General features: G+C 41.1%; 1 protein-coding gene across 1 annotated transcript; it reads left to right on the forward strand.

The window, feature by feature from the left end:
* Nucleotides 1–397: 397 nt before the first annotated feature.
* On the forward strand, nucleotides 398–4,630 carry CCL20 (C-C motif chemokine ligand 20). The gene is made up of 4 exons (XM_048506232.1): nucleotides 398–2,202; nucleotides 2,418–2,532; nucleotides 3,704–3,781; nucleotides 4,036–4,630. Exons 1-4 carry the CDS (start codon nucleotides 2,127–2,129, stop codon nucleotides 4,082–4,084), a joined length of 318 nt encoding a protein of 105 aa, XP_048362189.1. The 5' UTR covers nucleotides 398–2,126; the 3' UTR covers nucleotides 4,085–4,630.
* The last annotated feature ends 7,565 nt before the right edge of the window (nucleotides 4,631–12,195 follow it).

Genomic DNA, 12,195 nt, shown 5'->3' on the forward strand with positions numbered 1-12,195 from the left:
TGGAACAAGATCACCATTTCACAAAAACAGTATCTTAAACTGCTGTCAACCTTACAGTTGTTTACTCGCATATTCTCTACTACTTAGAGAGGATTAAAATCTTAAGGTCCATGTGGAAATACTTGAAAATTAGAGGCTTCCTGAGGGATGTGTCAATATTCATAAGTGACTTGCAAATATTGCATTCCCCCACCCCCACAACAGTACCTGATGGAACCGTTGCTATTAGGAAGCTTTTTTCAGCATCTTCTATCGGGCTCTTAGGATGTTTAAACTGGTCCTTAGGAAAATGATTTTAGGAAGACTGGAAAGAGAGAGAAGAAGCTGTTGTGGGAGAAAGGAGCAGGAAGAATTTAGAAGTGCTACCAGTTGCCTCTTCTTCCAACAAGATGAAGGATCATTGCTATTGTTTGCGGTCTACGCACAGGAAGAGCCAATGTGGTGCCTCAATCTATGGCACATATTTCCTGGCCTTTATGGCCAATGTAATTGATTGGGTTTTTAGCAAAGGCACTCAAACACATGAACTAGTCTTGCTATTTCAACGTTCACAAATAACCTCGTGTCCCATTAAACCAAGAAGATATTTATGCAATTCCTTGTTTATTTACTGGATTAATACCCCCTTTAAAACAAAAAAAACCCCTATAGTTTCTAAAGTGGCTTACAATATTCATAAAATGCAATTTTTAGAAAGCATCAGAGGAGCAGGGACTGATCTTTATGAGTATTCAGTCTTCCCATACTCTAACACAATTTGGAGGATAAAGTTTAACATGTAAGGACAAGTAATCTGGCCAGCTGGAAATTATTAATCTGATCTAAACTGCCATGATTTTACTACCTAATTATAACCAGGTAGATAAAAATATCTTAACTTGGCATGAAATCTGTCCTTCCTTGGCTTACTCAAGCTGGGGATTTCCAAATTCTAAATATAACAAAGGGATATTGTTACTTGAACTACCATGTCTAAACGGTACAAGGGATAAATAAACTCTCCTCTAGAATCTCTAGGCAATACTTAATCAAGAAAATGGAACAAAATTAGCAAAGCAGTTAATGAGGTTCCATGTAATTAAGTGTGAGGAGACATTTTAGATTTTAAAAAATCCTTATATGACTGACCAGGATGCAGGCTCTTGGGCTCATGGTCGATACCTCAATGAAAATGTCAATTCAGTGTCTGGCAGAGGTGAAAAAAGCATAACCCACCCTAAGATTTAAGAAAGGGATTGAACACAAAAGTGCAATTTAAATGATTACAAGGCTGGGAAAAAACTAAAGAACTGGAAAGTTTCAGCTTAATTTATGGTAGATTTATAAAATTCTACAAGTTTAGAAAAAGTGGTTAGAGAGACGTTTTTCTCTTCTTGGAAAATGCTAGAACATGGGGGCACCTGGCGGAAATTATCAACAACAGTTTCAGGATAGACAAACAAACTACATCTATATACAGGGTCTCCTTGTGGAGTTCACTGCCCTCAGATGGCTTTAGGGAAAACCATAACTAAGGTAGATTTTGGAAAGCATGGGATAAATAAATGGACTATCAATAAATATTAGCAATGATAGCTGAATGGGACCTCCATGTTCAGAGGCAGCCTATCATTTGCAGGGAAGGGGAAGCACAGAGGGTGGCTTTATGTCCTTCATGTGGGCCTACTGGAGTATCTGGTTCACCATTGTGGGAAGCAGGATGCTGAACTAAATGGACCATTGTTCTCATCTAGAAAGACTCTTCAAGTTTTATGTCCTTAGCCTTTTGGATTTTCCTCTTCTTGTCCCTTTACACAACCTCTCAATGACATCACTGATTGTTTCGACTTCCCCTTCGTTTGAGCTAAACTTCCCTTCCCTTATCCAAAATGAGAAAACATTCCTCCTACTGTCAATATACATAGTCAAGTGATGATGTGATTATGTATATGACTGTGATTATGTATATGGCTGATATGCACAGGTGTAAGTTCTTGGGGAAATCCCCACAATTGCAGAATGGAACACACACCCTTTGGTGAATTCCCTGAGATCTCAAGCAAGTGTTATAAGAAGGATGACTGAAGCTGAATGCATCAGATCAGAACAGCCACCTCATACAGGTATACACAAACAGCAGCATAGTAATGACTGGCCTGAGCAGAATGAACATGGCCTTGGGTATTTTGTTGGGCTTGTTCCTATTCTTGGACACTGGTGAAGGTGAGTAGCATTTCTGAACTTCTCCTTTTCAATAAATCCATGTAATGATGGGGTATGCAAACTGGAACATAGTAGGTTCTCAAGGAGTTTAAGTTGTTTAGAACAATCTTTGCCAATGCTGGTAGAAAACGAGTCCAAACAGTGTATGATAGGCAGGGCAAGGAATATAAATTTAAATTGTGCTTGTCCCTAATGGTGTATTTTCTCAACTCCAGCCCAAAGTAACCAAGATTGCTGCCTCTCTTATACGAAGAAACCTTTTCCTCTAAGGTTTATTACTGGCTTCACAAAACAACTTTCTAGTGAAGTTTGTGACATCAATGCGATCATGTAAGTTAAATAAATGAGCAAAATGATTGTATCAGTGAATGACAATAAGAATAGTGGTCCAACTCACAGGTATTCTATTTAGGCCTAAAAAATGGTAATCAAAAATGCATCCAACAAATTCTCCGACAGCAATACAGTCCATTTAAAAAATCATTTTTGTGTGTAGTTCTTAAGTACCATATTGCCAGTTATTCTTAAAATGCAAGAGTGTATGTAAGTTGGCATTTCTCACAGTTGCTTGCAGTTTAACATCTTCAACATTTTTTAAAATATTGACTATCTTTTACAACTGCATCATATTTATTAGCTTATTTTTAGTAACTATCATGTCAGAGTCACATTATTTTTAAAAAACTGAGTTTAGTAACTTTAGAGTACTTTCATATGATCACGCCTAGATATAGCTACACAACAAATATTACAGTACAAAAATTCATGGCTGTTGTCATTTGTCATATGGTAGGCTGACCAGACGTCCCGCTTTTGGCGGGACAGTCCCGCCTTAAAACAATTAGTCCCGCATCCCGCGGGTTTTTTCAAGTGCCCCGATTTTTGGAAGGCTGCCGCACTGCTTTCTGGGGCGCAAGGCAGTGCGGCAGCCTCCTGCGCGGGCGGCCGCAGGAGTTATCGCGGCAGCTTCAGGGGTCAAAGAGGAGCACAGCCTTCTGGGGCTCCTGGGGCTTCCCTCCTCCTGTGACAATAGAGGCGCGGAAACAGGAATTGTCCCAGAAAGGTCAGGCGCTTCCTCTTTGACCCACATGCGCGTGCAGCCGCCTGCCTACCCGCCCGTCCCGGTTCACAAAGGTGACCATCTGGTCACCTAATCATATGGGAATATCAAAGAAGTACTTCCATTCCAAGGATATCACATTTTCTCACCTACTTCTCAGACCTCACTGGGAAAATACAACTATTTCCCAACATATAGTGGGGACCCTTGTTATTTTCTGCTCAGAATGTGCAAGTTGAGGATATTGATGACATTTTGATGAAATGTAAAACAAGTCTGTTCTTCTCTGTTCATTTTGTGAAGGTTTTAAAGATACTTTTTTTGTTTCCCAAGCTGCAGGAAAGCCCTTTGGAGTGGGTGGGGCAATGCCAGAGCAGCGCCGTCCCCGCCCACTTGATAGCTCTGGATTGGGCTGTTAATCTCTTTTCCCCTACTTTCTAGCTTTCATCTGAAGAAAGGAGGAAGAGTCTGCGCAAATCCTCAAGATGGTTGGGTGAAGAAACATCTCCATCGGCTGAGGTAAGTTTCCTCAGCAAGAGTATGAAAACACCTTGTTATTAATCACAGAAGGTTATGTTCTGCCAAATATCAATAGCAGAGTGGTTGTTCTCAAGGAGAATTTGCTCTGCACACCTTAGAAATGCATGCTTTCATTCTTCATTTCTCCAGTAGAAGTGGACACCATCTTAAGCTCTGTTTTGTGGTAGGCATACTGCATCCTCATAATGCAGCGATTCATGGTATCGTGAAGAAATTTTGTTATTGTTTTTCAGCAAGAAGAGGAAAATGTCCAAGAAAATGTCACACTTACATGGTTTCTAAAATGGAGCTAGAGACGGAGCCAGATCAAATGACCTAGAATAGGTTGGAATTGTTTAATTGTACACTGTTGTGTGCTTGCTGACTGCTGATCCCTGGATTGTCTGGAGCCTCCAAAGGAGATCCATATTGCAGGACTGACCATAAACAAAGTATCACTTAAAAGCTGTGTTGTTCTCTTACATAGGTTCACATTTTGTGACTAATGGATGTTTAAATTGTATTATATACAATATGTGCATTAGTAAGGAATGGTACACATCCCTTCTCTCACGTGATTTTCATACTGTTACACATCACCATTGCAAGTCAATGATATTACAGTATGTATTAAAAGTTCTTCATAACATTTGATTGCCTATATTTCTAGACTGAGGTTAATGTTTTGACTTATTATTCATAGAAGAAATATATAGGTATTTATAATTTTGATAACAACATATTAAGAATGTTCATATATAAATACTGAATGCAATATTTCTATTGGAACACTTTGCGTACATTTGAAAGAGACCGAAATATGAACAAATAAACTTTGTTTGAACATTATGTTGTTTATGCTTTATTATGAAGTCAAAAAAATTGCAGTGCTATTCTAAATATGTCTGCTCCAGAATTTTACTGAAGTCTGTATAATGGAGTTGCTCCCAAGAAACTGAAATTAAGATTTAGCTGTTAAACCTCAGAATATCCCCACAATGCAACACCCAAATCTGTGGGATTACTAGAATACCCCTTTCCATTTATGCATCCATTATGACCATACCTTCTGTCACAGAACAGCCCCACTGAATTGCAAGCCCTGTTCTGTCAGCCCCTTCCCCCCTGGGATGTAGTGGTTAGGAATGTGGACGCTAATCTGGAGAACTGGGTTTGATTCCAAACTCCTTTACATGAGCAGCAGACTCAAATCTGGTGAGCCAGGTTTGTTTCTCCACGCCTACACATGAAGCCTGCTGGGTGACCTTGGACTATCAGGGGCATAACAAGGCAGCCCTGGGCAAACTGTAGCCCTGGGCAAAATCTGAGTTGGATGCCCCCCCCATGGGCAGCCACTCCACCACAACCAATTTTTTTTTTCACCAGGACATTGGTGCCTGCAGGGGGTGCATTTTTAGACATGTCAGCACCAAAATTTCAGCATATCATCAGGAGACTGTCCTTATGCTACTCCCCAAGTTTGGTGAGGTTTGGTTCAAGGAGTCCAAAGTTATGGACTCCCAAAGGGGGTGCCCCATCCCCCATTGTTTCCAATGGGAGCTAATAGGAGATGGGGGCTACAGTTTTGAGGGTCCATAACTATCATCTGGAAACTATCCTAATGGGATCCCCCAAGTTTGGTGCAGTTTGGTTTAGGGGGTACAAAGTTATGGACCCTCAAATGGGGTACCCCATCCCACATTCTTTGCTAAGGGGATGGGGGCTACCCTTTGAGGGTCCATAACTTTGGACCCCCTGAACCAAACTGCACCAAACCTTGGGGTTGCCATCATGACAGTCTCCAGATGATACCCTGACATTTTGGTGCTGATACGTCCAAGAATGCCCTCCCTGCAAGAACATCCCGAAATTTGCCCAAGAATCTTTGTTTTGTATTGAGTTTTCTGCATTGCTGTCAATGGGGGTTGCAGGCTGGGGAGGCACATTTCTGAAGGCAAAGTCTCAAAACTTTCAGGGTCTCATCAGGAGACTGCCCTAATGATACCCCACATATTTGGTGCAGTTTGGTTCAGGGGGGCCAAAGTTATGGACCATCAAAACTGTAGCCCCCATCTCCTATTAGCTCCCATTGGAAACAATGGGGGATAGGGGCACCCCCTTGGGGAGTCCATAACTTTGGACTCCCTGAACCAAACCTCACCAAACTTGGGGGGTAGCATAAGGACAGTCTCCTGATGATACGCTGAAATTTTGGTGCCACTAGCCTAAAAGCTGCGCCCCCTGCAGGCCAAGAATGGAAAACCACTAAAATACCCAAAAACGAACCTAGCATTTTGATGCCCCCCACAAGGTGATGCCCTGGGCAGCTGCCCACCTTGCCCAATGGGCATTACGCCAGTGTGGACTATTCACAGAACTTCAGAATTCTCTCAGCCCCTACCTACCTCACAAGGTGCCTGTGATGAGGAGGGGAAGGGAAAGTGATTGGAGAGCTTAAATTCAGAGTTTTATTTCAGGCAAGAGCATAACACAAAACAAATACTAATCCAGGCAACAAGAAAACAAAGTCTACCTAGTTCTGTTATAGGACACTACCTAAAGACCTTTTCTGGCTACAATACAATGCAGACCCAACTGGCAATTCCATAGCAGCAGTCTTCTGGTCCAGGTTTCTCAGTAGTGCTACACAGGCTCCCCACCTACTCACACACCACCCTACAGTAGCTGATCCTTTTATCTAAACTTCAGTCAATTTCATTCATTCTGCCAGGTGTTTCAGCTTTACTGAGCAAATTATCTTTCTTCTTGGAATTGGATTATTTTCAGCTGGCTCTTCACCCTTGCATTATGCAGATATATTTACAAATTTTACAAGTTTTAGCCCTCAAGAAGATACATCTTCTTGACAAATACCACCATAGAGTAAATACAATAGAAACAGGTGAGATTTTTTTTACATAATATTACATTCTTCAGTTTGTCCTGCCTTTGTGTGATTTGCAGCACAATCCTACACAGACTTATATCATTCTAAGTCTATATGAGTATCTCTGTTTAGGATTGCATGCTTAGTTGTCAGTCCTACAAAACGACCTAGAGTAACTGGCATAATGGGACTTTAAAGGCTGAAGTCTTGTAAATACTATCCGCCATAACAATTAGTACTTTAGAATAATAGAGACTTCCTTTTTTATCTTTCTATCTAAAGTCAAAGGTTTTAGTGTATGTGCTTGGCAGATAAAGAATGAGGAAGAAAGTCCTGAAAAGCTATCATTATACACTTTCAATGGGCTTTTGTTGTAATCCATCAAATATCAATGTTTGCTTGTATATTTCTGTCCCTTCCTTACTTTAATGATGCAGTTATATCAGTCTAAACACCATGAGCTGAATCACAATAAAATCCCTTGAGATAAAATTAATAATTCATTTTCTATCCATCATTATCCTGGGATTTTTTTGTTGCAACTAATAAGGTTACACTAGAACAGTGATGGCGAACCTTTTTGAGACTGAGTGCCCAAACTGCAATCCAAAACCCACTTATTTATCGCAAAGTGCCAACATGGCAATTTAACCTGAATACTGAGGTCTTAGTTTAGAAAAACGGTTGGCTTCGAGGCGTATGTTACTCGGGAGTAAACTTGGTGGTAGTCGGTGGCTTTGCTTTGAAGCAACCATGCAACTCTTCCAACGAGTGAATCACAACTCTAGGAGGGTTTACTCAGAATCAGCAACCGAGCTTACTCCCAGGTAAAGGATCATGCTTTAGTTCTTCGCACGAAAATCAGTGGGGTTTAACAGCATTTAACAGAGTTACCTACGCTGCTTCCCCAAAACTAGGTTTTAGGTTTAATACCCAGGCCAGCCTAGATGTGTGTGGGGGGCACTCTGCATGTGCCCACAGAGAGGGCTCTGAGTGCCCCCCGTGCCATTGGTTCGCCACCACTGCACTAGAATCTGACTCAGAAAGGAAAAAAATTCAACTTGTTGCCTATAGGTGTGTAACTCTTTGCAGACAGGGAGAAATAAATTTCTTCCTTATGTGTGTGAATTATCTAATATATTTCTGTCCCTTCTAGATTGTTTATGGTGAAACTACATATAAACAACAATTCAAAAGCCATGTGGAAAAAATCCCCCCAGTAGGGTTAAACAGCAATTAAAAAATAGAAACCGTAGAAACTAATTAAATACACCGAACTCAATGCAGTTAGCATCAACCAGTTGAATTTTCTGTTCAATGGTTCTGAATAACTATTCATAACAATGTAAGCATATTTTCCACATTTTGCTATTTTTCAGAACCGAACTACAACTAATGGGTTTAAATACATATTTACACATAATGGATAGTTTGGCTTGGGGAACTGCTAGCATTGGAATAATTTAAAATGCAATGGTTTTAATCAAAATGCCAGCCCCTCAAAAAACCTAGTCTAAATTAAAACCTACTTGGTTTGGCCTCTGTAAGACTGTATGAAGGGAGCAGGGGAAGAGAGCAGCACAATTTGAAATATCCAATGCATGGAATCAGGTGTTTTGTTTCAGTGTTTCTAATATCTACATGCCAGATTAGAGTTATCAGGACGGGTTACAAGGGGCAGACAGATGTTTTATATGGCAGTCTTGTGTCACTGTGTACATTTTCTAGCAGACATTACTGTCATTGTTAGCCACATATAAATCACATTAAACAGATTTAACTAGAATTACTAGATGAACACACACAGAACTTATATAAAGCTACCGGTAATTGTTAATGTGATATTAAGAGCAAGACTCCCTTCGGGGATAGAGCGGTCTATCAAATCGAATACATAATAATAAATAATAATAATAATTAAGCCCGCAGTTTAAGAAGCACCCTCTCCAATATGAGAGTGTAAAATTTTCTGCTGGCCTTTTGTACCTAATTATCTTGCTTAAGAAATAAAGCTTTGTTATACTCTACTCTTGGTCTCACCTGTAGAATCTTAATTGCGTGGGGTACAACACCTGTAAAGAGATTGGGGCAGAAAAGGAGATACTTGCTAAGCAGCCATGACTGCGTAGGCCTTCCTAACACTTGCCACCACTTGTTTGCACACATGGGGAAAAGCATATTTATAACCATGCAGTAGTCATGTGCTAGTAAGATACCTTTTGTGCTGGTCATTGTGGCAAAACAAGTATGTGAGCAGCAAACATATTTGCTGTATAAACTCAAAAGGAGCTCACAAACCAAATTTTGTATCATAACAATCTAGAAAAAACTGTTTCATTGAAATCACTACCTTGCCTATGCCTCACCATCACCACAGATAAATTCCAAAAATGACACAATTAAACAAACAAATGCATTGGAAAAGTCAAGTAATCGTATCCCTCAAAGTATTTAAGAAGCCCTCTGCTATTGTATCTTATTTCCTGCCTTTGAAACATGAAAAGTCTATCTTCAAAGAATAACCAGCAGGATGTCATAAGAATGCTTTGAAAAAGTACTGGATTATTAAACTCTGACCTATGCCATATTTGTGTTGACCTATAATACTAAGGGTTTTTGTTTGTTTGAAATGAGAATCTTTTCAAGTTTTTAACTATATGGCCTGTTGCCTAAAAATATTTTCTTCCACAGCAACCCCCCAGCAAACCCTTTGTTTATATTGTCTCTTGAACATTTCTTTTTAAGAACCCTTAGAGTTTTAGAATTTTATTGTTATACAACCTCTCAGCAGGTTTATATCTAATCAGGGTTGACAATTACCACAGTTTGAGAAAACAATAAAGATTTTGTTCAAAAGCAATAATTGCTGTAATATAAGGTGACCAGATGGTCACCTTTGTGATCCGGGACGGGGAGGCAGCCACGAGCACGCGGCTGCAGGAGCGCACGGGCTTCTGGGGCTTGCCGTTTGCCGCCCTGTGACAGAGCAGCAAACGGCAAGCCCCAGAAGGCCATGCGTTCCTGCGGCCGGGCGCACGGGAGGCTGCCGCACTGCCTTGCGCCCCCAAGGCAGTGCAGCAGTGTCCCCACAATCGGGACAATTTGTAGAACCCGCGGGACGCGGGACAAATTGTCCAAAGGCGGGCCGGTCCCGCCAAAAGCGGGACAGCTGGTCAGCCTACTGTAATATGATCTCCAATATGTAGAGTTTTAAAATGGAAGCCAAATTTATTATAGAGTTCCATCCTAAGCAGAGTTATTCCATTGAAGTTAATGGACATAGAATATAACTGTCTTTAAAATTACACTGCTAATTGTATTAGATTGTACCTGGTACAAAGCAAATTTTAGAGATGCATCAAACCCTATTGGGATGCAGAAGCAAAGTGGCCATTTTCTCTTGAAAAACAACTCAGCAATTCCCCTGTGCTAACTGGAATACATGGGTTCCTTGTAAAGTAAGCAGTAGAAGAAAAATGTAGCAATCCTTATATTAAGAAATGTTGAGCCAAATTTTAGGTGATGGTCTCTCTAGACTAGAGTTCCCAGAAGCCAAACTTGTTGGAAGGCAGGTCCATTAGAAAAGTCTTTTTGCTATTGCTGCTTTCTGTATGCTGGGGGGTGGTGGTGGTGATGGAATGGGTTAGTTGCATTTCTAACTGACTTTCAACTGTCTGCTGAATGATGTTATACTGTACCAGGTGCTGGTCAAGGTCAGTGCCTGGCCATCTCTACTATTATCTCTTTCACAGTTCCTTTTGGGTGCGCTTTCCCAGGATGGGAGGTGCAAGCTGCTTTAACTACTGGGTTTTGCACGGGCAAACCTCAGTTCTGGCATGACCAGAGAAGATCCTCAATAATAAACTGCTGTTCTTATACATGAGTTTGTTTCCATTTTTATGATTCTGACAGTCTAAGAGGGCCTGGTCTAAGAAGTGTGAACAATCCTTTTAATCCCACCACACTCCTTTCTTTTATGCAACCTGATAAAGAGTTTTGGATAACTTAAAAGCTTGCACACTGTGTTGTGTTATTTTGGTTGGTCTTAATAAAGGTATGATATGGCTTTTATTTTTGGATGTTGCTATGGACCAAAGCATCTACTGACTTTACTTGTTCTTGGAGAGGGAATGATGCTTTAATATCCTATAGTCAATATAACAGAATGATATCTTAACAACGATCATTTAATGTTATTGTGGCATAAGTTTCTACATTCTGTCAAAATGCATTAGCCCCTTTCAGTTATACATGTGCCACATGAATTCTTCCAATATTTGCTTTCCAATATTTGCAATATTTTTTCTGAAAAGCTCCCCTTGTGGATTTTTTGCACAGTGCATGCATACTAGACCCTGGGGTTGCGTGTGTGCGCAGAATGTTGCAGTATATGCTTGGTCAAACAGGGCTACTGTTACAATCAGTTGACAGAAAGATGTACACACAAGGATAAAACCAGATGCACGAAGGGTGGACCTCTTCCAATGGATGATGAATTGGCAAAGTAAAATGAACAGTGTATATTTAAAAAGATAGGGACAATTAGTTTACGTTGCGGCCAATATGTATTGAGCCCATGTTTGATAGATCAATATATAAATTCCAGGTCAGCAATTTTTCACTAGAGTCCATGCCAGCACTGAGTGTTCCAAACAGAGTCTAAGATGAGCACTGTAAACCAAAAGTTCAAGCACAAATGTTTATTCCAGCATAAGTATTTTGAAACAGTCAGAGCATACTTCGTCACATCAGCTTGAGGCTAGGATTGCCAGGTCCCCCTAGCCACTGGCAGTGGAGGGGGTAAGTTTGCTAGGTCCAGGTTGGAAAACTCCTGGAGGTTTGGGGATGGAGTCTAGGGAGGACACAGATCTCAATGGGAGGGTTTCCAGTCTCCAGGCAGTGGCTGGAGATTTCCCACTATGACAACTCATCTCCAGCCAACAGAGATCAGTTCACCTGGAGCAGGGGTAGGGAACCTGCGGCTCTCCAGATGTTCAGGAACTACAATTCCCATCAGCCCCTACCAGCATGGCCAATTGGCCATGCTGACAGAGGCTGATGGGAATTGTAGTTCCTGAACATCTGGAGAGCCGCAGGTTCCCTACCCCTGACCTGGAGAAAACGGCTGCTTTGGAACATGGCCTCTATAGCATTATATCCCACTGAAGTCCCTCCCCAAACCGCACTTTCCTCAGGCTCCACCCACAAAATATATAGGTATTTCCCAACTGGGAACCCTACTCAGGCCACCCTCCTGAGCGTCAGTTTTCTCCGGGTGAGCTGATCTCATCTTTGTAGTCTGAAGATCAACTTTCTTTGGTGAACAGAGGGTGAAAACAAAGCCTTGCTCAAACCCTCTTACATAGTGCTCATAAAATCTACACTCCCGCTTGTATTTGCTTTAAGAAAATAATAGGACCGCGGCTGACTCTCTGGAATCCTGAAAGAGACCTGTTTTTCCTTAGTGACAGATCTCTCTTCTTTCAGCTTCCTTCTCTCAGGCTGCCCTGAACTCTGAGAGGCTTCC

This window comes from Sphaerodactylus townsendi, linkage group LG08 (genome assembly GCF_021028975.2).
Source record: "Sphaerodactylus townsendi isolate TG3544 linkage group LG08, MPM_Stown_v2.3, whole genome shotgun sequence".
Lineage (NCBI taxonomy): Eukaryota > Metazoa > Chordata > Lepidosauria > Squamata > Sphaerodactylidae > Sphaerodactylus > Sphaerodactylus townsendi.

What these genes read in the sequence shown, in the direction of transcription:
- CCL20 (XM_048506232.1), top strand. Translation starts at nt 2,127, where the DNA reads ATGACTGGCCTGAGCAGAATGAACATGGCCTTGGGTATTTTGTTGGGC. An exon ending in ATTCTTGGACACTGGTGAAG is followed by an intron (nt 2,203 to 2,417) that starts GTGAGTAGCATT and finishes TCTCAACTCCAG; the next exon opens with CCCAAAGTAACCAAGATTGC. An exon ending in TGTGACATCAATGCGATCAT is followed by an intron (nt 2,533 to 3,703) that starts GTAAGTTAAATA and finishes CCTACTTTCTAG; the next exon opens with CTTTCATCTGAAGAAAGGAG.